The 26251-nt window shown below is 33.0% G+C and overlaps 1 protein-coding gene across 7 annotated transcripts in view; it reads right to left on the reverse strand.

Moving 5' to 3' along the window:
* Positions 1-26251, reverse strand: part of LOC117102562 (ankyrin repeat domain-containing protein 26-like) — a 71142-nt gene that overhangs the window by 9666 nt on the left and 35225 nt on the right. For 3 of the 7 annotated variants that reach the window (XM_033242872.1, XM_033242869.1, XM_033242866.1), the window contains 27 exons: positions 23207-23240; positions 22402-22470; positions 21230-21351; positions 20978-21044; positions 20757-20773; positions 19467-19503; positions 18370-18533; positions 15734-17496; positions 15248-15359; positions 12913-13090; positions 12141-12267; positions 11390-11470; positions 10878-10976; positions 10654-10738; positions 10319-10432; positions 9524-9550; positions 7858-7953; positions 7567-7671; positions 7172-7306; positions 6685-6764; positions 6213-6297; positions 5336-5392; positions 4487-4606; positions 4098-4144; positions 3713-3812; positions 3448-3495; positions 813-938 (listed from right to left, as the gene is read on the reverse strand). In XM_033242872.1, the coding sequence (XP_033098763.1) occupies positions 813-938; positions 3448-3495; positions 3713-3812; positions 4098-4144; positions 4487-4606; positions 5336-5392; positions 6213-6297; positions 6685-6764; positions 7172-7306; positions 7567-7671; positions 7858-7953; positions 9524-9550; positions 10319-10432; positions 10654-10738; positions 10878-10976; positions 11390-11470; positions 12141-12267; positions 12913-13090; positions 15248-15359; positions 15734-17496; positions 18370-18533; positions 19467-19503; positions 20757-20773; positions 20978-21044; positions 21230-21351; positions 22402-22470; positions 23207-23240 (4095 nt within the window). Of the gene's footprint in view, positions 1-812; positions 939-3447; positions 3496-3712; positions 3813-4097; positions 4145-4486; positions 4607-5335; positions 5393-6212; positions 6298-6684; positions 6765-7171; positions 7307-7566; positions 7672-7857; positions 7954-9523; positions 9551-9773; positions 9801-10318; positions 10433-10653; positions 10739-10877; positions 10977-11389; positions 11471-12140; positions 12268-12912; positions 13091-15247; positions 15360-15733; positions 17497-18369; positions 18534-19466; positions 19504-20756; positions 20774-20977; positions 21045-21229; positions 21352-22401; positions 22471-23206; positions 23241-26251 lie in introns of all 7 variants that reach the window. The other 4 variants (XM_033242867.1, XM_033242868.1, XM_033242870.1 and 1 more) reach the window with 4 other exon arrangements.

Consider the following 26251-nt stretch of genomic DNA (forward strand, 5'->3'; position numbering starts at 1 on the left):
TTCCCCCTCTTGAAAATAGACAGGTAATTACTTTCTTATTCTTATTACAGTAAATAGGCCTATTTATGTGTGTATACGTACATTAAAAAAAATTGAGTTGCTTACGTATTCTTTTTTCCATGAATCGATAAACCCAAAGAAGAAGGGGGCCCTCCCCGGGAAAAATTTGATCACTAGATGGCAGGAAATGAGCTTTTCCGACTTCTTAGGTGACTTCCTCCACTTGAAAATGGTCAGGTAAATTTTTAATTCTTATTATTGTAAATATTAGTAGCCCTACTATGTGTGTATGTACAGTACATAACAAAAATTGAGTCGCTGCATACATATTCTTTTTTTAATAAATCGATGAATCCCAAATAAATAATTTTTTTTTTTCAAGGGGAGGGGAGTCAGGACCCCCTGACCCCTCCGCCAGATCTGCCAATAGTGTACCATCTATTGGATAAGACATTTAAGCTGTCGGTCCTGTGTGCATTATAACCCATGTGCATGTGAAAGGACGCGGTACACTATTTGCAAGGTCTAACGGATTGTCTCGTATAAATTCGCCTGAATAATCTTAAGCCAGGCACAAACTGTGTTCTATGACGATTGTACTACTGTGGGCCAACGTATCCACGTCTGCTCTGTCAGTGTCTGACGACATGACGCCCCCTGCTGATTGTCAGTGGCAGCCTCAGAAGATCGCCAACAAAAATAATTTGTTGCATACGTCAAATTGCGTTCTCCATGGTATCGCGTCGGCTGACAACCATCGAGTGCAGCTTTGGATTACAAGTTTCTAGCTGCATCCCTTCCTATTGCTTTACCTGTTGAAGTGCTTTAGCATCCTGGTCCTTCAAGCTGCCTGTTTTGTTTCGTTCTTGTAATTCATTCTTCAACTGAGAAATTGTTTGTGACAAATTTTCATTCTTTTCTTCCAGCAACACCTGGGCCTACAAGTAAAAACAACAACTTGCATAATGACTGGTAATGCAACACTAAATTAGTCAAAATATTAACTAAGGATTACAATAATAAGAACAACAAAATTTGGATTTTTTAACCACACAAAAGCATACTACAGTATAGTGATGTAATTAGTTAAAACTCTATTGGTTGTGCATTGAAACAGATATTATGTACAATATTCTGATCTGAATCAGTATGTAGCCCTCTAGTATTTTAAAAATAACCTATAATACTGAAACACATAATATATGTAATGAATATGTGGCAGAGACAAGCCAAACCAGTCGCTGGTCGCAAAAAAAAATCAATTTTGAGTAATATTAACACAGGGTTAAACAGTAAAATAAAAGCCATAAAATGGTTTTAAAAAAATCATTCAAATCCGGCATTTCCTTATGAAGTTACAAGCGTTCAAACATACAGCTGCTTAAAGAACTATATATGAGAAATCAGCCTCCAAAGTTTATAATTACAGGCATTTCTCATGCAGAAACTATCATGAAATCCTTAAAAAGTGTTCTTTTAACATAGAAAATGGGGAAAATAACAGCATGGCATGATGTATAGATATATAAAGGTTAGTTTAGTATAATAGAACAGATTTTTAAATTTAACATTCTAGCATATTTTGGCAATTTTCTCTGAAAAATAATTTGCGACGAGTGACTGGTTTGGCTTGTCTTTGCCACATATTTTTTGTCACTATCTTAAAGCCCCATTCCCGGCAAAATTTCAATTTTTAAGACAAATCTAATTTTTGTATAATGTTATAAAGATTTATAAATGTAATACGGAATTGCTAGTTTAACTGAATTTAGACATTCCTAAGAATGAAAAAAATGTAAAATAAGACTGAAATTTGATTTTTTTGTGTTCCACACAAAAAATAAATGCGGATGAATTTTTCATGTTGATTTTGCGATAGGTCGTGAGAAGAAATATCGTAGATGCCGAAAACATTAGCCTATCCAACGCTGCTGGCTAGGCCTAGCCTTACCTTGATTTTAGGTTCTGTTATCACACGTAAAAACGGCCGACATGATATTTTCCTTGCTAGTATTGACACTTGTGAAATATAATATTTCATAGGAATTATTACAAATTTGTTAAAAAACTGATTCTGACTGAGATTTTGACACTTAAACAAACATATCTCAGGATAACCGAACGACCGCATTGTGCGAGATGCGAAGTACAAAAAGTAATCTCATTAGAGAGGGCACACTTTATTGACTGTATAAAGTATACCAGGAGTATACATAAAAGCGAGAGTATTCCAGTGGATGCGATCTACAACCTCTGAATTTGCCTAGTAACGATGAATTCGTCGAGAAAATGGTAATATTTTATGAGAAATAGTCTGTATTTCTCATTTTTTTATTCTTTTGCGTAAAACTAAAATTCATGCCAATATTTTTCCATGATTTATAATAATTGGAGTAATGCAAATGCATATTTTCTAAAAAAAGTCATTTTTAGTGAAATTTTGCCGGGAATGGGGCTTTAAAATGTACAATATAAAAAAAATAAATACTTCAGAAAAAATCATGATATAAAATAGAGAATGAAGTGATAAATTGATTTAGAAAAGTTAGTACTGTAAAATGAATTACATTGAACAAATTACATTAGTTCATTAATTGTGCTTTTTTTTAATAATATATGATTGAAATGGAGCATCTATTTGTATCCATCAGAATAGTGGTAGCAGTGAAAGCTTGTAAAAAAACATAGGTGCATGTTAATATACACAAATGAGTAGTGCCACTGGTAGTGTATGAGTGAGATACAGTTGTAGATAAACCCAAAAAAAAATGCATAGTGCATATTGAATGAAATGAACTAAAACAGTTATTCAAATGTCATTCACAACACTTTTTTCACTTACAGTAAGAAAGAACAATAAAAACATGTTAGATGTAAATGTCCCAGCCTGTATACTTCACACTATTGCCCCAGTAATTAGAGCATACACATATCCGGAGCAGATACTTCCCCAGGGAACTATTCCATATTGAACATTACTCCCAAACAGCTGCTTAAAACAAAGTTATAAAGGGAAGGATGAGACCCAAACACCAAGAGAATTTCAAAAAGCTTTTACGATAAATATCTTTCCATCATTTAATATATTTTGTTATTTATATTTTATATTTATTTTTTCAAACCTGGAGGCTAATAGAGCATTATAATTCAAACCCGTCAGGTTTTCATGCGTAAGTTGATATAGTTAAAGTGCCTTGCACGCACACAAGTAATCCAATTTAAGATTCGAACCCTCAACTTAACAACTGGAGGCTCAAAGCATTTACTGCCGTGTTATATATTTCAAGATGGTGTAGATCAAATCTAATAAACCTTTGAGAAAAATTAATGAAACAATCAAATCCACAACTGATATTAGTGTAATAATACTAAATGTGTGTTAGTGGTAACACCTTCTTAGCTCGTTAGCGAAAACGCAACTAAATGTGTGATAACCGTTTGACCTACCCTGTCTTTGTCGGCACGTAATGTATGAAGGGTCTCATTTAGTTTGTCCTGGAAATGGCAGAAGAAATGCAACACAACAAGGTATAAAAAAGGATAATAGCAATGGGCTACAGCAAACCTCAATCATAAAAGTGGCAACATTCCTCCTGATAGAAAGATGCTCCTGAACACATTTTCAAAGAATATATATTTTATAGACAGTACTCTTTAATAAAACAAATTTGTTTAATTGTAAAGATGTTTTTCACTTATCTAAATATCTTACCGTGACATCTGTGGCTTCCCTGTCTTTCAGATGTTTCTCGGAATGTGCCTTTTCTAGAGATTTTTTCAAGTCTGCGACATCATTCTGAGCTTCACTGAGCCTACAGTAGAAAAAACATTCATACAGATGGTGATAATTTATCAAAATCTCCTCACTCTGATTATTTTAAGCAGGTTGATTATCATGCAATTCTGTTCTACCTGCACTTTTTCATTTATTGCATCAAAATATTATTAAGTACGAAGCTCCAACTTCAAATACACTTACATCTGAATTAAATAATAAATATATTTGCTCAAATGAATAAATAATTAAATATCACTATGATTTCAGATAGCACTAGTAGTATTATCTGAGTAAACAATTTAGAACATAGAATTTTTACCTTTCAGTCGCTGTCTCGAACTTGGCAGCTAGTCTGAGTTTCTCTTCCTGCATATAAACATTAAAACACTCAATTAACTACAGTAATTACATTCCATTTTTTAAAATGATTATTTAAATAAATATTTAATAATTAATAATTAATTTATCAGTTATACATTTATTTATTGTTCAATTAAAAACTGAATTCATTACATTTTACAAATTCATGCAACATATTATTAAATGTTGATGTTTAAAACCTTAAAGTACAATAAGATTTCAACTAACCAAAATGAATTACCAGTGCTGAGAATATCACCCCATGTGCTTTATGTCACAAGGAGGAAAGGTGAGGTAATATAACAGGTAATGGATGTTTTATAGTAAGAGAAGAATTAATATATTGACCTTTTCTCGTTGTAGGAGCACATCCTGCATCTGTAGTTTGTTTGTCCGTTGGTCAAGCTCACGCTGTAATGACATCAGCTGGTTGTTACGTTCCATCAACGTTGACTGGGTGACATGAATCTGAGTCACAAAAAACAACAAAGAATAATAAAATATAATAAATAATAAGATATAATAAAATCATGATAATATTTTACTTAGCTTTACAAAGGAATTGATTATTACTTTTTAATATTAATAGCATTTCACAGACAAAATAATTTTAAATCATAGGTCTATATATACATTTGCCGACTCACCTTCAGTTGCTATTTTTAAGACCAAACTCAAAACTCACCTTTTTAACATCTGAACATGCTCAGCGCCTTTGATTTTCGATTGGATTGGATTTGGATTGGATTTATTCGGTGTAAACACCAAGGATAGCCCATGAAAGTCTAGAAGAAGACTTATTTCCAGTGGGGTCCTTCTGGTGGTGATTGGGCAGTACAAAGGGAGACAATCCCCTACTCTTTTCTGAAGAGTGTACTGCGTTCACATGGGCCATAAATGCACAGAGGACCAACGGCTTAAACATCTCATCCAAAAGACGGTGCGCTACTGTAACTTGTATTTCAGCCCTCTGGCTGAAACACAAGGAGGCAGCGATGGGAATTGAACCAGGGACCTAGAGATCGCCAGGCTTCAGCGCACACACAGTGGTTACTACCAGATTAGCCGACTGAGCTAAGCTGCTCTCAGAAGTAAACTTCGGTTTAGTGGTATTGGCACTTTATAAATGATTATAAATGAATAATGATACAAAATGCAAGATATAAATATAACACTTAATTAGAGCTAGTAACACACCTCATTCTCCATACTGATAATTCTTGTCTCAGCTGAACCAAGTCGAACAGCGTTAGCCTACAAAAAAACAAAAAAAATCAATTTTCTTTTCTTTTAAGTTGTCAAAAAAACTTTGGTTATTTTAAAGCTTTGTCTACACCATCAAATTCCATCAAAAAAAGCGCCACATAAAATTTGATGGAACACAGAGTTGAACATGTTCAACCTTTTTGATACAATTTGATGAAATGTGATATGATGTCGTCGTACCCATATATGGGCACATCACATTTTTTTGTCACATAAAATTTGATAGTGTAGACAAAGCTTTAGGCAATAAATTTGGGTTTTTGTAATACAATTTTTGAATATTTTGTTAGTAAAGGATTTAAAACTAATCTTTCTTCATCTCTCCCATTCCACATTACACCTCTTGCTTTCTATTGGTGTGGTTTTAATCAAATCAACTGAATAAGCTGTCAATAGAACTTTCTAATCAATCAGAATAGGGCCAGCAATATGCGCATATCTTATAAACAATCACATTTATATTTATTTATGCTGTCGTTTCAGTGATAATAGGAAGATTTTGATATGTTCGACAACATGACGCTAGAACAGAATCGCTCATGCGTGACCGTCCTACCAGGTGTCCTACGTTCTCTGTAAATGTAGATTTGCCCAAATTGGGTCCTAGAATCCATGCGACGATGAGAACTTGATGAGAACGTTCTCGCATGCGCAGATGACTTTAGTGACGTCATTACGTTCTACGCCTTACCGTCGTCGTGCAATCGAATACTCCCTGATATTAAATGGACAGAGCTTAGCAGAATGGTCCATGTGTATTATTTATTGTATAATGTTTTGATTTACATATACTGCAAGTTTGCTATACCTGTGTGGCATCCTTGCTCGTAATCAGATCTTGTTCTCTCTTGATTCGCATCTGTTGTGCCTCATCACGTTCTCGCTGCATAGCCCTTCAAAGTAAATTTTATACACCAATAAAGATCTCACTATTACATCAAATTCCAAATTTACAATGCTTACAATTATTATAAAATGGGGAAATGAATAATAACTACTGTATATAGCACATACAAATTCAAAAATGTTTCAAAAAGCAGTTTTGTATCATATTTCAACACCAAGTCAACTGCTTGTCAAATTTCGGATTTCAATCCAATTCAATTCAGAAAACATTAATTTCCAATTCATTTTCATAAACATAAACCGATTTTTACAAAAGAATATGAGTTTTAAAGAATTCTGGGATTAGAAGGTCCACCATAATATCTAAGCAGTAGCTCTACTCGATTATGTCATCATTGGGTTTTTCTCACCAAGGCAAATGTTTCAACACTTACTTTTCAAGTTCGGTACGGGCTTGCTGCGATTTCTCCAGCTCCCGCGATGTCGTCTCAAGCCGATTACCAATAGAATTCAGCTAGAAAAAAAACCAAAAGTATAAATGTTAGGAACAAATGCATCATAGAAGTGTCATGATGAAGACCAGAAGGAACAATGCCCAAAAACAGGCCTGAAGGAATAAAATGGAAATGGACGGAAGACTTGGAGTTAAACAGCCAGAAAAGAAACAGAAAGTATTTCAGACCTCTAGGACCAATGTCAGAAGAGGACAAGTAGGTCAATGCAAATCTAATATCTGGATCACCATGATGTTATGTCCTTGGTGTTAATTTTAATGGTGTCTCATGGGCTGTGACAGTTGTTATTAATTATTACATATTTTATGTAATTAAATATTATATGCATTATCATTCTTTGAATTGTATTGCATTGCAACTAAACAATTTAAAGAAAAATAAAATTGTATGTAAAAATACAACTAACCTCTGATATGAGCTTTCCTTTCTCACTTCTATCTTTTTCTATTTCTGAATGAAGCCTCACATTTTCAGCTTTCACGGCTGCCAGTTGCGTGTTGAATGTGTACGTTGCATGTGCTAAAGCTTCATCGTTAACATGCTGAAGAAACAAAAACCAGAGCAATAAAATCATATATTGTAGAAGTGGTTTGGTGCAGCAGAAACGGTTTCGAAGTTCAGGTTTAAATCCCTCGCTGTGCAGTTTGCTTGTACCCACTTAGATAAAACAACATTTATTTTCTTGGCATCATGATGTCATATAACTCCCTTATATGATGCCATATCACACTCATATACGCTAGGATAAATTTGCATGAAAATATTAAAGAAATACACAAAATAGATAAATGCATGTCTTACAATATCATTTTTCAGTTGTTCTATTTTGTGAGAAAGTTCTTCATTCTCTGAAGCCAGCAATCCATGGCTGTCCTTGTACTTTATCTTCTGTCTTTCATATTCAACCTGATGGAGAGAAAAACCAACATAATAAACTAATCATATATCACATAATTACTCAACAATACCTTATAAGGTCTTTGTATGGGGTGGTCACTTGGCCACTAGGGCCTCAACATACAATAACACTAAAATAATGTTATATAAATCAATAAAAAGTTATTCATCAATAAAAAATTGATTGCAAAATACCTTCAGTAGGTAAAGTTCGTCTTTGAGTTTGTCATTGGTTGACAGTGCTGTTTTTCTGTTCTCATCTGCAAGTTCAAGTCGATTGATAATCTCAGCCTGGGGATCAAGAAAATACATAAAAATCATGTTGAAAACAAAATTAATTACGAAAATTTACAATATAAAAGTAACACAATTTTGTTCAAATTCAATAAATAGTAATGCTAATAACAATATCAATAATACAGTAATATAATAATTTTATAAAACTGTATAATTGACACACACCCAGCTCAATATAGAAACGGGTGGCAAAGAACAGTTTAAAAGGTCTAAAGATGAAAAGTGTACTTAAGTAAAGTAAGTGTAATAATTGTAATAAAAATATTTAAATTAATAATGTTAAGTACAAATAACAATTAGGTTTAAGGATTTTAGAAAGTCACAGGAACTAAGTTAATGCAATATGTATTACACAAAATGCATGTCAGAATGATTTTTTTGTTTGCAATGACAGACAATTAGTGGTGTACCTAGGGGTTTTGCGGGCAAGCACACACACCTCCCCACCCCTAAAAAAAACAAAAACTTACACCCCCTAGTTTGCTCCATTGAAAATTTTCAAAGCAAACTAAGTATGCTCAAGTAGTTAAAAATCACCCCATATTGCTTTATTATGAGAGCAAGCACCCTCACTTGATCATCCCAATTTCACCTTCACACCCCCCTATCATCCCCACCCTCCCCATTTCAAGACTCCATACGCCACTGCAACCAATTCACACACAAAATTAATATCTTAATTTATTACTACTACCATAATTTGAAGGTGGAGCCACTTCTTTTAGAATATTGCAACTGATGTGGGATTAGTTTTACAGTAAGTTATCATATTTCTTCTTTTGCAAATTTCGAACTATGCATCTTTATGCCATCTTGGATAACTTTGTTTAGTGATGAGGTGTTTTTTTAAATGAATTAATCAACTTTAATAACAAGAGAACAAGTATGAAATGTTTACATAAGTTTTCTTTTATATTTTGGTTGTTAATATGACAAAGGATATAGTTATTTGTTATAATTATTCTGTTAGTACTATGGTAATTTAATTCTAACACAAAACATTCTGCAATATTTAGCTTTCAAAAACTTTTTAAAATTAATTTTAGTACAAAACACTGATTATGAAACAAATAGTAACATCAATTATATGCATGTTAGCTGGTATTCAACTAGCCAATTAGGATTACACAATTACATAACACAGAATCAGTGGCGTAACTCCTGTGAACTCGCAGGGGGCAAAGCCCCAGGCCCCCAGTGTCCCCGAATCCTAGCATAGACCCAGTGTTGGTCTACTGTTACTGTTTGGTGCACTATAAATATAAATAAACGATCAATGGAGCTTCAAAGAGAATTCGACTAATATCAACGTCAAATACCACAAAAAGATCAATGTATGAAGTTGCACAATTAACTGGCGATTTTTAGATGAAAACATATAGAATAATTAAATGACATATATTAATTTATTACTTTTTAGTTGGGGCACTATCCCCACCTTTGACACTTTGTGAGCGAAATTATTTTACCGACACAGGGCCTAAAATTTTCTTGCCCCTAGGGCCCCATGACTCGTTGTTACGCCACTGCACAGAATCACATGTTCTAATCATACCCAAATTACCTTTTCAAAATTTGTCTTCTGTACCTCCTACAAGCATAATAGCAAACAAATAACAAAGATAAACAAAAGAATATAGGCAAATATTATGTAATATATATTGAAAATCTAGTGCAATATGAAGTGTTTGATATTATTATAGAGGCAGAATTTCAAGAAATTCCTAATCACAGCACATCACGCCTTTGCCAACATATATAAACACACACACACCATTGAATGCACATCAGATAGGCATTTTTTGAGATTCTACCTTATCATCCTTTTTGTTTTCTTTATGCTAAGCAAAGAATGGTGGCATTAAAAAGAAAATTAAACAAACATAAATTAAAATAAATAAGAAAGTACACAGTGGTTTAAACAATAAAAAAAAACGGATATACCATTAATATAATTTACCAGTAGTTATCTAAAACCAAGCATCAAACTACTTGACAGAAAAGATAAGTAGGTATTTAGACAATTGTACAACCAGGGATCCCAAGCCTGCCACAAGTCGCAGGAGACTCCCAGAAATCATGATGGCCTCCCACACTCCATAAAGCAAGCAAGAATCTCCCAGAAAATAACCAATCTCCCGTAAATTCATATTATTTACATGTTTATACTAATTTACTATCAATTGTGTCACTGAATTCAGTGACGATGGGTATCACCATGCAGTATCACCAAAATGTAATTAGATGTGTTGTGAAAACGCTCATTTAACCAGAGCTCTCAGAAATAATTTCTTCCAACTAGGAACCCCTGTACAATGCACCCTTTTAAATATATTGATATAAGCAATTGGTAAAGTACCTCTTTCATGAATTCATGTTTCTTTGAAATGTCATAGCTAAATTCTTCTTGAAGGGCCCTAGTGTTGCGTTCTTGCAGGAGTTGCTTTCTAAGCTCATCACATTCCTCTTCAAGCTTGTAAAAAAGACAGAAATAATTTGTGATTATCACTTTTATATATTGTATGTGTGATTTATTTTAGTAATGTAAAGCAATTAATGATGTTATTAACAGTCAATGAGTACTTTAATAAATAAATAAATACAGAGTAACGAACAATTTTTAGATTATTCTAGATAGCATTATTTGGACTGTACCATTTCAATTAAAAAAAAAAATTAAAACATAATTCTTACTTGTTTAATGTTATTCTGTACCGTTCTTAGTTCAAGTATGGTGTTGCGGGAATTCAGTTCCGTTTTTTGTCGTGCATCAATCTCTCTTTACAGAATAAAAACATGGTAAACAATTGTAATGAAATTGGTGAATAAAATTAAACAACAAAAATGATATTTTAAGACTGAACTTGGAGAAGTAGAGAACATGGCATATTTCATGGTACTATAAGATGTTAACTTACACACTATAGAGCTCTTCTTTGCGCGCCAATTGTTCCCTCGTTTTTTCCAGGATAATCTGTGAGTTGTGACGTTTTTCTACCTCCTGAACAAGACGAAATCTGAAAAAACCAAAAGTGTTATCGTGTAATTACCACATTAATTCATTTGAACTACTGTATATATAATGAAGTTGGTCCATCCAGATAACTGGAATATATAAATGTGGGAGTTGATTGCTTGCGCTCTACAAAAACAAAAGATATCATAACTATCCAATGGAGTTTAGCTTGGTGGTTAAGATGCTTGCCTTCCAGTCCCAGTGTCCTGGGTTCAAGTCCTGTCAGGTTGCAAGATTTTTTTCTCAAGACCAAAACAAAACTCCATTACCTAAACCTCATATTGAGATTTTTTTTAGTTTGTGTAAAGCATTCTGTGTGTATGCTTGTGTTGTAAAAAAAATTGTCACTGCAAGCAGGACAGTGGTATATTCGCTATTAACAAACCATGGTGCATGTGTTGAAAAATAACTCACTCGAGGTCTCGTATCTTTGATTCAAGCTCCACTAACTGCTGCTCCAATTCATTCTTTGTTCTGATAAGCTCAGCTTTTTGCCTGAAGCAGAATAGAAAAGAAAGTTAGTAAAGTAAAATCCAATCTTATTGAATTTATATAACGTGATGTAAAACAACAGGTAGCACATTGTTTTACATTAAGAATACCAACATAAATAAAGCAGGCAATACAAACTGATTTTTGGAATATGTAATGCCCTAATCTTTAAAAGTTTTAGTGTGGCTTATATATTCAAGAGAGATACTAATTGAATATTGTACATTTTTGATGTTTTAAAATGGGACCATGTATTGTGTACGGGACTTGTTGCAACATTTGTATTTAATTTTTTGCGAGGAATTGGTTGTTTAACAGTTTCTAACTAACACGATGCAACAAAGAATGTTGTAATATATATGTACGGTACACTCAATAAAGTGCTATGGCCTTAATCAAAACCTCTAAGTGCCTGAACCTCTTTGGGCACAGCCTAACAATGAACTTTTCTCAAGTGTCAATCAAGCTTAACAACTGACCAATCAGAAAAGGGCCAGGAACATATGCGTGTCACACAAGCACAGTTTTGTGAGACCTTAGCAACAATATCCAAGGGGTGTGGCTTAGTGAAAATGTCCATTGTTTGTTTATCCAGGTATTTATAAAATAGACACAATTGTATCAGAGTTTATGAAAAGAAGAATTCAAAATTGTAAAAAATAAATCCACAAACCTGTGCAACTCCTTGTTTTCTGATTGCAATGCTTTGCTTTGGTTCTCAGCATTCACTCTACCTGTTCGTTCTTTCTCAACTATTCTCTTATGGTCTCGAAGGGCTGCATGCATTCTCAAGGCGCCCTCTATTATACAAAAAAAAAGTGTACTAGTAAAGTCGCTTTCCTCAATAATTGTATTTTACTGTTGTTTAACTACCATATGATAAATACAAAATGAAAATCCGAAATATTTTTTTCAATATGTATTAATATGCAGGAGTGGAGTTGAATAGCTTGGTGGTTGAGATGCCTGCCTTGAAATCCCTGGGTCCTGGGTTCAATTCCTGTCAGTGTTGCAGATTTTTTCTCACGACCAAAACACCTCCACTTCCTAAACGTCATACTGACATTTAGTTGGTGTGGTGTAAAGGATCTTGTGTGTATTGTTTTGTGTAATGGATTGTCACCTACAAGTAGGACAGCGATATATATTCGCTAATGACAATGCTTGGTGCATGTGTTGTGTGCCTAAATAAATAAATAAAATATAGTGCAGTGAAAATTTGTTATAGTAAAATATACATAATACATACCAGAACATAACATTGGATATACCTTATTTATGAAAGACTGCTAGAGTATAATTGTACATAAATCCAATCAACAAGGGAAACATTTTAAGTGGATCCACTGACCAAGGGGCTCATAATGTAAGAACTTTATTCGGACAGGCAAAAGTGCTATATTAAAAATCAAACACATTTATAATTATTTATAATTAGTCTTTACCATGACTGGTGTTAGCATTAACGCTTGTGTTCAACTGTGGTAGAGGAGTTGATGCAAAGTATGGCGGCTGGATGACAGTATCTGCGACATCATCCATGCTGTCACCGCCCTCACTTGATGTAAATGACAGACCATCATGCTCATCAAGAACAGCCTTCCAGGCTGGTTTAAAGGAACTCTACAACAAATGGAATAGAACAAAACAAAGCTATGTTACTTTATTCATTCACAGTAAATGACATATAACAGCTTTTAACTTCCTAAAAACAAAAGTTTTATTGAACAGCTATATTTCTCTTTACTCTATATATTAAAGAACAGTATATTAACTAGATTTGAATTACACAGTGAATCCATATCAATAAATTTGTTATTATCATATTATATCCTTAAAAGTCTGTTCACACTATTATATCTTTGTAACAAATAACTGTGATCCTATATGGGTAAATAGTTTCATCTGGTTTCAAATAGCAATAAATATGATAATTCCTTGAGATAAACCAAATATTACTCACTGTTTTTTGTTGACATTTTCACCTGGCTATCAGTCAGGCTTCATCAGAATCTGTGAAAGGCCCGCTACCAACGAGCATCGGTGGAAACCCTTCACAGATTCTGAAGAAGCCTGACGGATAGCCAGGCGAAACTGTCAACAAAAAACAGTGAGTAATATTTGGTTTATCTCAAGGAATTATCATATTTATTGCTATTTGAAACCAGATGAAAAAAAAAAAAAAAAAAAAAAAAACAAAAAAAAAAAAAAAAAAAAGGCTGGTTGAAAGGAACTCTACAATAAATGGAATAGAACAAAACAAAGCTATGTTACTTTATTCATTCACAGTAAATGACATATAACAGCTTTTCACTTCCTAGAAACAAAAGTTTTATTGAACACCTATATTTATCTTTAGTCAATATATTAAAGGACCAATTACAGTATATTAACTAGATTTGAATTACACAGTGAATTCATAAAATTTGTTATCCTTAAAAGTCTGTCCACACTACATGTAACAAATAACTGTGATCCTATACTTAGGTGTAATTTGAAATCATGCCCATATATGGGCACATCATACAAATTTCTTTCCTATTCTTCCTTCTTCCTATACTTATTTAATTTATATCATTTTAATACAGATTTACATATTTTAACTGTACTCCAGAAATAGGAATATGTATACTTTGTGTCAGTATTTAACATGTTTTTATCCTCAACTTTAATGATTACTTTATTTTATATAGTATTTTAAATAAATTTATTAACAAATTTCAATATAAACTATGAAATTAAATCAATAAGAATGGACATAGTAGTAATTCATTAACACGAATAACATTTTCAATCTTCTAATCAATTTATATAGCCGGAGTTAGTTTCGACCTGGGCAAACCTTTGCTAACAGGCACACTTTCTCCATCAAAAGGCTTCTTCTATGAATGGAATGACCTGTTCGACGCACGAACTCCTGTAGACCAAACCCAGTACCGTTACGATTTTTAATCGTACGGGAAATCCACTCATAAATGCCGAAATCAAGGAGGAAAGCCTGTAAACTGATTCCCATATATGGGCACATCATATAAATTTGTCACATCAAAATTTGACAGTGTGGACACAGCTTTATTCCACTAGTTAAAAAAGAACAAAAAATATGGCTGACTGTCCAGATTTTTCCAAAAGGTACAATATGTCCCTGTGACGGGCTATCCTGACAGCAAGTATACTGTACTAAAAATACATTTTTAAAAACAAATAGAACATATATCTCTTGCTTACAATTACATTTATAAATTCCAAATTTAATAGAGGGAATTACTTATTAGAGAGCATAAAATAGCCCACATATTTCATTTATTAGATTCATTTACTTCTCATAAAATAATTATATTTTTCTATGTATTTTCAAATTCAATTATACTGTATTTTTAATTTGTTTAAATTCATTCAAATATTGTAAAAAAAAATCCAAAAATATTTCTTGTTATTTGTAAATTGTTTGCTTTATATTTAATTCATGGACCATTTTTAAGAACATAATTTTTATGAAAATGTTATCTATGTAAAATATGTTTGTAAATAAATAAATAAATAAATTTATATTTCATTTTGTTCAATATCTAGGTAAAAGCAATACAAGACAAAACATACAACAAATAAGAAGTTCATTACATGAGGATTGCCAAAAGTGCAAGGACTATCAAGTGGCTTTCCTTTATAAGAAGGAAAATTGATGTTGATCAGGATATTTTTGTAGTTCTAGACTGTAGCATATACATGCATACCATACTATATACTATGATCCTAGAATTATTTTACTAAAAAACCTACCACTGTCGGGTGAATGATCATTGAGCTGTATGTGTCCAAGCTGAACGTTGCATTGGCTGGCTTGTATGGAATAGCACCCTCACTCATGTGTCCCCCTAAAAGGTTGCCAGCACTAAAAGACAAAAACATACAATTGTGATGATGATGATAAATGATGAGAACAATATCTTTTGCAGTGAATGCTACCAGCCATGAGACAGCCAATCATGGCTCCAGAAATTTGCTTACAGGTTCCAACAACTCTGATGTCTGTAATAATTATGTAGTAGTATTATAAAACCGAAAGTTCCACTGATTAATCTCAGATAAGATAGTATAATACATACTCCAAGTATTGAAATGCACGCCATCGAGTCTGGATTCAATATTTCGACATTAATTATGTCATCATTATGACACGATGGTGGAGTAGTGTTATAAAGCATTCTAAAATATGTAAATTCATCACACAAGGTTTGCGAAAGATAATTCGTTCTTTGATCCTACCTTTTTGTTTCAGAATCCTTTGAATGGTTCATTTTTGGTCTCTGCTCCAGAGCGGTGGTAGATGATGGATGTGCCTGTTTCTTCAACATCATCTCAGCTTCATCCTCCAGTTGACTTAACATTTCATCAAACTCATCATCTCCATCTGCAGCACCATTGTTTGTGATATTTCTATTCTTGATACCTGTATTCACAAAATCTCCTGAATCCTCATAGGCCAATCTTTCCTCCAAGCTTCTCTGATACTGAAGCAAATTCCGATCACCAGTTCTACTTCCCATGGAATCTCTATCCCTTTTCAAGTTTTCTAATTCTAATTTTTGTCTCTGAAATTCTCTCCTCTCATCTTCTAATATCTTTTTCTCTGCTTTGACTTTCTCTTCTTCATTTCTTCGGAGATCATCAGCAGCCCTTCGTAGCTCATCTTCTTTTTCCATATTTTCAATACGTTTTCTTTCAAATTCCATCCGTTGCTCTTCAAATCTTCTTTTTTCCTCTTCAACTCTTGACCTTTCCTGCTCAAGGTATTTCTCTTCTGTCATTTTACCTGAAGCCACCTTCTTTAGATTTTCCCTTTCCTCTTGGAGTCGTTTTTCCATCGCTAGACGTTCCTCCTCAAGCCTAAGTTTTTCTTCTTCTAGTTGTCTCTTCTGTTCCTTTTGCTGACGTTCAAATTCTTCCCTCAATCTTCTAGTTTCATCTTCTCTTCTTCTCTCTATCTCCTCTTTTTCAATTTCTAACATTTTCTTCTGTTTCTCTAATTGTTGCCTTTCCTCATCCTGTCTTTTCTTCTCAGCTTGAATTTTCTCCTCCTCTTCAATTTTTCTTTCTTCTGCTCGTCTCTTTGCTTCTTCCTCCAATTTCTTTGCCTGAGCTTGCCTTTCTTTTTCATTTTTCTTCCATTCATTCTCCTGTCTAATTTTTTCTTCTTTTAATTTCTGCCTTTCAATTTCTAATTTTCTAAGTTCTTCCTTTCTTTCTTCCTCTTTCATTTGGTGGTCATGTTCAAGTTTCTTTTTCATGTCTTCTAATTTCTTTTCTTCTGAAATTCTCTTCTCCTCTTCTGCAATTCTTACAGCTTCTAATCTCTCCTCTTCTTCTCTTTTCATTCTTTCTAATTTCTTACGTTCTTCCATCTGTTTCTTTTCAAATTCTGACTTAATCTCCATTAACTTTCTTTCTTCTTCCACTCTTTTTTTCTCTGCTTCTTTTTCTAGTTGCTTTTGCTTTTCCAGCTCTTCCTTTCGTTTAATCTCTGCAGCTTTTTCTAAATCGTGGATCCTCTTTTTAGCAAGTTCTTCCTCCTCAAGAACCCTCTCTCTTTCCCTTTTAATCTTTTCTTGTTGTTTTCTATACTCTTCCTTTTCTTCTTGCACTCTTCTTTCTTCCTCCTTTCTTTGTTTCTCTCTTCTTTCTTCATCTTTTCTTCGTTCCTCTTTTTGTCTTTCCTCCTCAATACGTTGCTCTTCCTGTCTTTGTTTTTTTAACTTTCTTTCCTCTCGTTGCAATCTTTCAAGTTCTGCTTTCTCCTTCAGTTCGTCCTCCTTCTTCTGTTTTTCTAACTGTTTCCTTTCTTCTTCCTTTCTAAATCGTTCGTTTTCTTTTTGCTGCCTCTCTTTTTCCTCCTTCTCTTGTTGTATTTCTTCCTCTGCTTCTCTTTTCATTCGTTCTTCTCTTTCCTTCATTTCCTTATCCCATTGTTCTTGCCTGAGTATTTCTTCGTCTTCCTCATTGTCTTTCCTGTTAGCCAAGGAACCTTTACCCTACAAATTCAAAGAAAATAAAAATGTCAAGCTTAACATCTTAACAGCTTAAACAAAATCTTGACTGTATATTTCAACTTTACAATACATCTAGAGTACGAAATCGAACATTATGTATTAAGTTATTTTATGTCATTCTACAACACTGGTTTATGAAACTGGTTTCAATTTCGTTTTACCTAAGAGGGCCCCTAAATATCAGCTAATTCTGGAAGATTTACACTCTATCAAAATATGTTTGTTAATGGTTAAGGTCAACCAACTCAATTATTTTAGGCTTAAAAATGTCAATTTTAAACATAATACTGCAAGTATTTTGGTTGGTTGGGCATATCTGCTAAAAGATTAGCTGCGCCAATACTTCATAGACCTTGAGTAGCACAAACCATGGACCTATTAAAAAGAAATAGGTCCATGTACAAACTCTTATTGTTTTGCCTTATCTGCTACCAGCTTTCTTTAGAATCACATCAGTGTTCCCATGATGAAAGGTTAACACTAGGCGGCTGAAGAGATTCATTATAAATTACCAGTTACGTTTAAGCGAGTTCCAAGTTTTCACTGTGAAGCTGTATATATTCATAACATGCTTCATGACAGTAACTTGAAACTTAATATTATAATAATAAAGAAGATTTCTATAGTGCTCATAAATTTATTTCAAATGCTCTAGGCATTTGAGAAAATAAACTGCAGAAAAGGAATAATTTGGAAAACTAATCCAGAAAATATCCAATAAACTAACCTGATGCAGAGGAATGAGAATTATTGCTCCATTTACAAATTTATTATTTTTTACAGACTGCAATAAATTACAAAACATAATGAAACCTTCAATGTCAACAAACAATTTCATTAGGAATGAGTACATACGTCTTGTCTTCGGTTTTCTTTTTCCCATTCACTCTCTTCTTCCTCTTCATCGTCTGTATCCCAATCATCTTCACCATCATCCTGAATACCAGTCATCTTATCAGGAGTTCCCTGTGCTGTTCCTCCACCATCATTCTTTCTTGTGGCAGGTGGCGCATGAACTACTTGAAGGGGTAAGAATTATATGTTATGATATAGAATCATAAAATGGAAAGGATACAATGGTGGTGCATGAATTATTAAGATGAGGGGTGCAAGTTCACTGATAGGGGGTGCAATGTTCAAGAAAAAATTCAAATTCACTTCATTCCCATAGCGTTTGGAGTAAAAGGAATAAGCCCCTCTAGATACCCAGATATGGTACCTCCAATGTAAAAATGCCAAAATATGCTTTTTTCAAAAAAGCAGTGTTCAGGTGCAGATCAAGTAGGGGACACGGTTCCACCCGACCCCACATTTTGGCATTAAATATTAAAATTTCAATGCATATAAATGTTATGTATTGCAATAAGCGTGACGCACTTATCTATTCTGAATGTTGTGCCCCCTCCCCCGTTTGAAAAATTCTGGATCCGCCCTTGGTGTTCCAAGGAGAAATGATTGGCTTTTGCTGACAAGGTGGTCTATTTTTCCTCAACCTAGGGCTTATGCCCCTCTGGATTCACTGTTGGTGCCAACACTGAAAGGACACCGCAGAAACAAACTGATGAGCAATTAATTTAGTGATTCTAATATTTTTGAATTTTGAGAAAACAAAGCACAAGAGATTAGGGTCCACAGATTCAGAGCCTAATTTAGTAAAAGAAATTACAATTTTGCCAGTCAAATAGAGGGAATTCAGCCTAGTGCCCCTTTATGTGTAGCCACTGTAGATTACATACAAATTATAATATTTACCTTCACTGTGAACAACATAACCATTAATTTTTTGAAATATGTTAAGTGCTTTCACTCTGTGCCCTTTCACATCTTCCATCTTCTTACATCACAAATCCAACATTCAATACTGAACATTTTAACAGAATAATTATGGATACACTAATCAATTATACTTGTATTTTTTCTTTGATTACGATGGTGCTGTATGCAATGCTTACCTTTGTTGTCTGAGGCGTGTGATGGCAGCATATCATCCTTGGAGATAAGAAAAGATATTATTGATTAACAAATAATCATTGAATACAAGGATACTAATTTAGTCAATAAAAATGTAACATTATTGTAGTATCTAAGGAATTAAAATATTAAAATATTAATCATAATCAAAATTTTATTGAAAATATTAGTTTAGCATGTATTTTTGTACAGTTATGTCAATTTTTATGTTCATGGTTTTCCTTTATTGCATCAAATTTAAGAAACGAAAGCTTTAGGTGTTCATTGATGCAGAACAATTTTGCATAGTTGATTAATCAACATTCAAGACATGGATATGAGCAGGTTGTAACTGCATGCAAGACAGTAAATATGATTTCACACTTCACTGAACATTTCACGCTTCAGTGAACATGTACAGCTCAGGTACAATTTGTTGCACATTCATTTAGTGAGTTTTCTCAATAAAGTTAACATGTGGAAAACTCACGCGTGAACGAAGTCAATTCTGACAAAGAGGATCATGGCACTTTCCTTTTTTGAAAGTTATTACCAATCAATTACACAAAATTAAAGTTTCTTTTAATTGCCAATCTTAGTCCATCTGGCGTACTTCAGGATAATTACACCTAGTAAATTAAGAGCTTTATAATAATTTTACCAAAACTTGTAAATTTGAATTCACTTTATAGGCTTAAGCTGTGCATATTACTGATATAAAACATTGAACTCAACCCTCCCTAACTTCAAAAGTGATCTTGCTTAGTCATTTTTTATTAACACTTAAGTCTATTCAGGGGTTCAAAGTTGGAAGAAATCGATTCCTTTCTTCTGGGAGATCTTATTAAATAACTTCTTTAACATACTTAATTTCATTTTTCTGTGTATGGTGAAACCAATTGGCACTGACTCTTGTAAGCAGTAAAATTACGCAAATATTATGAATTTGCAGGAAATCAGTTATTTTCCAGGAAATTGGTTATTTGCCAGGAGATTCTTGCTTGCTTGCGGGAGTGTGCGGGAGCCGTACCGATTTCGGGGAGACTCCAGCACCTTCCAGAAGACTTGGGACCCCTGGTCTATTCATGTATTTTATTTAACTATTGTCTTGTACTTTCAGTGACTTCATTCCTAAGCTATTATTATTATTAATCTTATTTTCATGATTAATAATATTGTTTTTATTATTATTTGTCCATTTAAAAACAAAAATAATCAATTAACTAGAAAATATAAATACTATTTTAACAAATAATTCTAGAAAAATATATTAAGGAATAAATAATACTTACATCACCAGAGTCCCAGTCTGTAAGGCAATGAGGAAAACAAAAATGTATTATAAATTCCATTTAAAACCTTCATCATAAAGCATGCCATTACATGACTATAAAGAATTGAGAGAGAATTTAATACGATGAACACTAATTTAATAATAATCATAAGAAAATTATAATTTTAATTTCTAGACAGACACTTCCAGGTCTATTTTCTTGGATTTAAATATACTTACCATCATCAAACATATCATTCGGTACTGATCTTGGAGTGTCATTCTTTGTTGCCTTGGAAACAACCTCCTATGACACACAAAGAAACCTTTGTCATTGAAATCAAATGTTTTCATACAACTTTATACCTAAGAATTACTACAATATAAGCCTTCATAACTAAAAGTTATTTAATAAAAAAAAAACTATTAGAATATAATTTATTAATATTGGTAAATCTTTCGGAGTATGTTGGATAAATTAAAATGTCTTACCGCTTTCTTTTTTAAGGTAGAGCCTCTCTGCTCAATTGAGGGCGCTTTTTCACTGAACTGCTCCGATTCCTCATCATCATCATCATCATCCACATCACTCATTCCAAGTTTACTCAAAACATCTGCAAAAATAAAGATGTTAAAGGTCAAGTTACATTTCCTTATCCAATGCTGCTGGTAGCAGATGCTAAATATTTTAAATACACTTAATACAAATTAAAATCAAATATTTAAAACAAAAAAAATATTAGTTCATCACCCCCCTCCCTCATCACTTTTGGGGAAATTCTTATTTTTATTTTTTATTTTTTCTCCAACATATATTTTTATTTCAAACAGTCATTTTTCTATCTTTCTTCACTTGAAAAGCCCATGATTTCTGGCAAACAAGTTTACTGGTACAACAAAAACATTTTTTTTAATATAAATTTGATTCCATTCTTATGACATTTTTATATATTTGTCCTAATCATTGATTTACATTGGTAAAATGTGGTGGAGTTAGCAAAAAAAAAACCTCCCTCCTTATCAGTTTTTTATACTTTGAAAGGGTGATAAACTAAGAATTCTTTTTTTTTTTTTTATGGGGCCTGATGTGTATCCACAGCATGATAGTTCAAACCATAGTATATTGATAACATTAATATATTTATTTTTATTAAACAAATACAGCTACTGATTCATTACATGGAATAAAAAAGAAAAGGAGAGCAGACAAACACAGGAAAAACAAGTTTCAGTCACAAAAATGTTTTTATAAATTATAGACATTACCAACAAAAAATTTGATCATTATGCTACTTTCCAACTCTGCCATGGAATTTATGTATTTACTTTACTGTCTGTCCTTCTGTCTGTCTGTTAGAATGATTATGCAAAACTAATGAATGGATCATCATTTAGTGGAATGGTACATAATAATCAAAGAAAGACACCATTCAATTTTTGGAAAAGGTCAAAGGACAAGGTCAGGGTCACAGAAATTCAAGTTTTTACCTTCGAGTGCATAAAAGTAAATAATGGCATTGTCCCACCATGGACCTATTAATTAATAGGTCCATGGTCCCACATATTCAGGCACCACTCAAGAAAACAATGTGCCTGAATACAACGGGTGGCTCCATTATTTTTTTTAGGGTATTCAGCAGCAACAAACAAAATGAAAGCCTCACCTTTTCTCATCTTCTTGTCACTTTCAGTTAGTTTTCCTCCTTTAGATTTTGAGGCTGGCACTGGAGTAACTAGAAGAAATAACATTAAAGTACATTAAATATGTGATTTCTCGCTTTAGACTACAGGCTGGTGGGCAAAGTGCGAGCCACAGGCCCTATGGCAATAGCATACCATCTTTGACTAGGCTAGAAAACGGTAATTATCTGTAAAAATATTGCAAACTAAGCATAAAGCAGTGTTTGAAAATTATTATGGAAATAAAATGTTATAAAATGTCAGACTTTGGTTGTGGCCCTCAGTGTTAAATAAAAAATTTCACTGGCCAACCGACCCATTTTTATGACCACCACTGCTTTAAAGACCAAAAAAATTTTCGAAAATAATATATTTAATATATACATAATAGAGTTACGATGCTGTTTTGTAATTGTATGATTATGGGCTTAAAAAAGCCTGTAAAATATTTAGATTTTTGGTCTACTCTCTATGACTCATAATAAGACTTGGTTTATAAATTACTACATAGTTTTATAATGTAATTAGTTGGGTAATTGCTATTTGAAAGTGAAAGAATTTTTTTTCAAATATAACTATATGTTCCTTGTATATAACAGTAACTATTGTAAAATTAATATTTTTGTACTGTTTATAAAGTTTTTGAATGTTTCTTTGTGATTTTATCGATTTTATCGCTGTGATTTTATATTGTATTTACTATATGCTCCCTGTTATTGGCATTTTCGCTGTTGGGGGTAAAATGAAATAAAATAAAATAAAATAAAAATTAAATAACTAAGAATGTACCTGTATCATCTTCCTCTTCTTCTGCAATTGGTGTCTGAAAAATTGTATGGATTTTGTAAATTAAATAATAAACAAAAGCAAATTATTACTATTTCTGTTTATAAAACAGAATATAAGGCCTTTCCTTATTGCCCTAGGAGAACTGAGTATAATAAATTAAAAAATAATCATTTCAAAAAAATATAAAGTAAAAAATACATGAAAACCCCCCCCCCCAAAAAAATCTTAAGCAAAAGAAGCATGGAAATTCAATGGTAGAGACTCAAAACTAAAAATAAAATGACAAACAATAAACAATATGATAAATGATAATTGAAAATATTTACAGTGATATTGATAATGATAATAAAAATTATATAAATAATAATAATAATAATAAAAATAATAATAATAATAATAATAATAATAATAATATGCGTTAATTCGAACTTAATGGGAATATCTTTTGTGTTATTTTCCCCTTAACAAAGTTTTTTTATTAGTTCACTAAACTCCAATCCATTGTCTAAATTCCCCTTAATGTACATTTTAGTAACATAATAGTAATGATAATAATAATAATAAATATATTTTTTCTTCACTAAAATAATAGAGTAAAGGATGCTTCACTTAAACAAAAAAAATTTAAGTACCAGTTTACCAGATAGAAACATTTCTGCATGAGAGTTTTTTCCTGTTAAAAAAGAGAAGCAGGCTTGTTCAATAGTACAAACATTGTGTAGTCCTGGTGTTTATGGTAAAATTATACCATAAAAATAATTGTACTCCTCATCTGGTAGATTGTTAATTGTGTGAACTCTCAGTAATAGTACTCAATTACCTGATCACTGTCAGACAGTTTAGTTTTGAAGTTATGTTAACTATTTCCGTGTTTCATTCCATTTCTTTGGCAAACAACGAGAAAATTCCAGATCAGTATCTGCCAGTACCACCTAGAATGCTGAATATTATTGTCTAGATCATTTTGCTATCATTTAAATCATGACAATGACATCACTAGAAGTCTTTGTGATTATCCTGAGTACTGTGATCTGTAGATTCGAGGGCCTGGAGATTACCCAGCATCCCAGAAGTCAAAATGTTTCTGAGGGGGACAATGTTACGTTTACTTGTGGGTTTAATTCTTCTCTTGGAGAAAATGATGGGTATAGGCGAATGTGGCATCGTAAGCTAGAAGGTGAAATGTCCGCTACAATACTTACTTTTCAACACAAAGTGCGTCCAGAAATAGAAGGTAGGTTCGTTGTCAGCCAAGATGACTTATTAAACTATGAGTTAAGCATCGCACCCGTATTGTATAATGATGCAGGTATCTATTATTGTGTATTTGGCAACGTCACTACGAACACTCTCTTAAGTCGCTCAGATGAAGCAAAATTAGAAGTATATACACCTCCACCGGATCCATTATGTTACATTCAGTATGCGACGAACAATACACAATATGTGTGTACGTCGAATATTAAAGGTGATACTATCTTCTGGATTCATGAAAACAAGCTCATATTACAACACGTAATTGAAGTTGTGGAAAATGACACACAAACCTTACGATGCTATGTTAATAACAGCCTTGGAGTACCAAGCAGAACTTGCATTATCAACAACAATTGCATGGTGCAACATGCATTCAACGGCCTGGTAGTTATAGGTGATAATGCTACATTTACATGTAGCTGTCACTCTCAACACCTTTGGAACGTTACCAGTTGGACATACAATGGGACTACAATTTCATCAATTAAAGAGCAATTTTTAGTTAGAGACAAGTCACTCTTCATAAATGGCATCCAAGAGAAAGACAACGGTCTCCATATTCGATGCAATGCAAATTATAAAACAAATGAAGTATCTAGCGAATGGTTAAAACTACAGACGTTATTAAACACCTCTACAATAAAAACTCAAAATATTGATCCCGTTTCTCCCACAGCAACATCTAGTGAAGTTGCCTCTAATAACATGTCGTCTGGACAAGTTAATGCCTCACCAGCAACAGTCACTCCAACGAATGACTCTGTATCTTATGAATTCTTAAAATATATTGCTTTAGTATTGGTAATATTAATATGTGTGATTACGGTGGGTGGTATTTGGTACTGTTGTATTAGGTGTCGAAAAAAAAGCAAGTTAGTGATAAGCAATTATTGCCCACCAATGGCACCAGACAACACTCAACTGCAAACAATTGCAACGCCCATCCATTTTTCCCAGTATAAACATGAGAGCGTATCTAATACTTATGAAAATTCCGATATTAAAAGAAATGTTTTGAATGATAGCAAAGTCCTCTCACTATATGATAGCACCATCGAGGTAACAGATGTTGTATACGATAATCTTAAAACAGACACCTGTGAAATTATATTTGAAGATGATGAATGGGATGAAGATTATTGCTAAAAATATTACATTAAATATTAACTACATTAATTACAAGTTTACCAGTAGATAAACACTTCTGCATGAGAGTTGTTACCTGTTTGTTTGACAGTACACAATGTGTAGGCCTGGTGTGTATGGTCAAATTGTGAAAAATATTAAGATAATGATTAACAGGTCGAAAGTAACAATATTTTGTGAAGATGTCCTCAAAAGCAGCTCTGTGGTGATATATAATGTTTGCTCTGTTAGCTTGTTTAAATAAGACATTCTTTTAATATTCCAATTTAAATGTGCTCTCCATTATGCGGCTGGCTGTCATGCAGCGCATAACTTCATTTAGACTTGTCGCACTGAAGCTCTGTAGTGTTAATGGAAGCTAAGATTGTAGTGTTAAGACAAGAGTGATCATGAGGCCTTCATCATCCAAATTTTGCTCTTTTAAAATTTTACACCTTATGTTCTCGCTCTTGCGAATGGATTTTTAGCGTGTTGATGATTAAGATCATTTATATTTTTTGTATGATGTTGATAATTACGGAAGCACCTAAGTGCCATTCGACTTGACGACTTGTCAAGATAATTATGTTGTCAAGTCGACATAATATACATATCATATCGACATGGCGAGATAGATTATCTTGACAAGTCGACATAATATAA

Source organism: Anneissia japonica, unplaced genomic scaffold (genome assembly GCF_011630105.1).
Source record: "Anneissia japonica isolate Jap-2015-1 unplaced genomic scaffold, ASM1163010v1 scaffold1489_len2284818_cov182, whole genome shotgun sequence".
NCBI lineage: Eukaryota > Metazoa > Echinodermata > Crinoidea > Comatulida > Comatulidae > Anneissia > Anneissia japonica.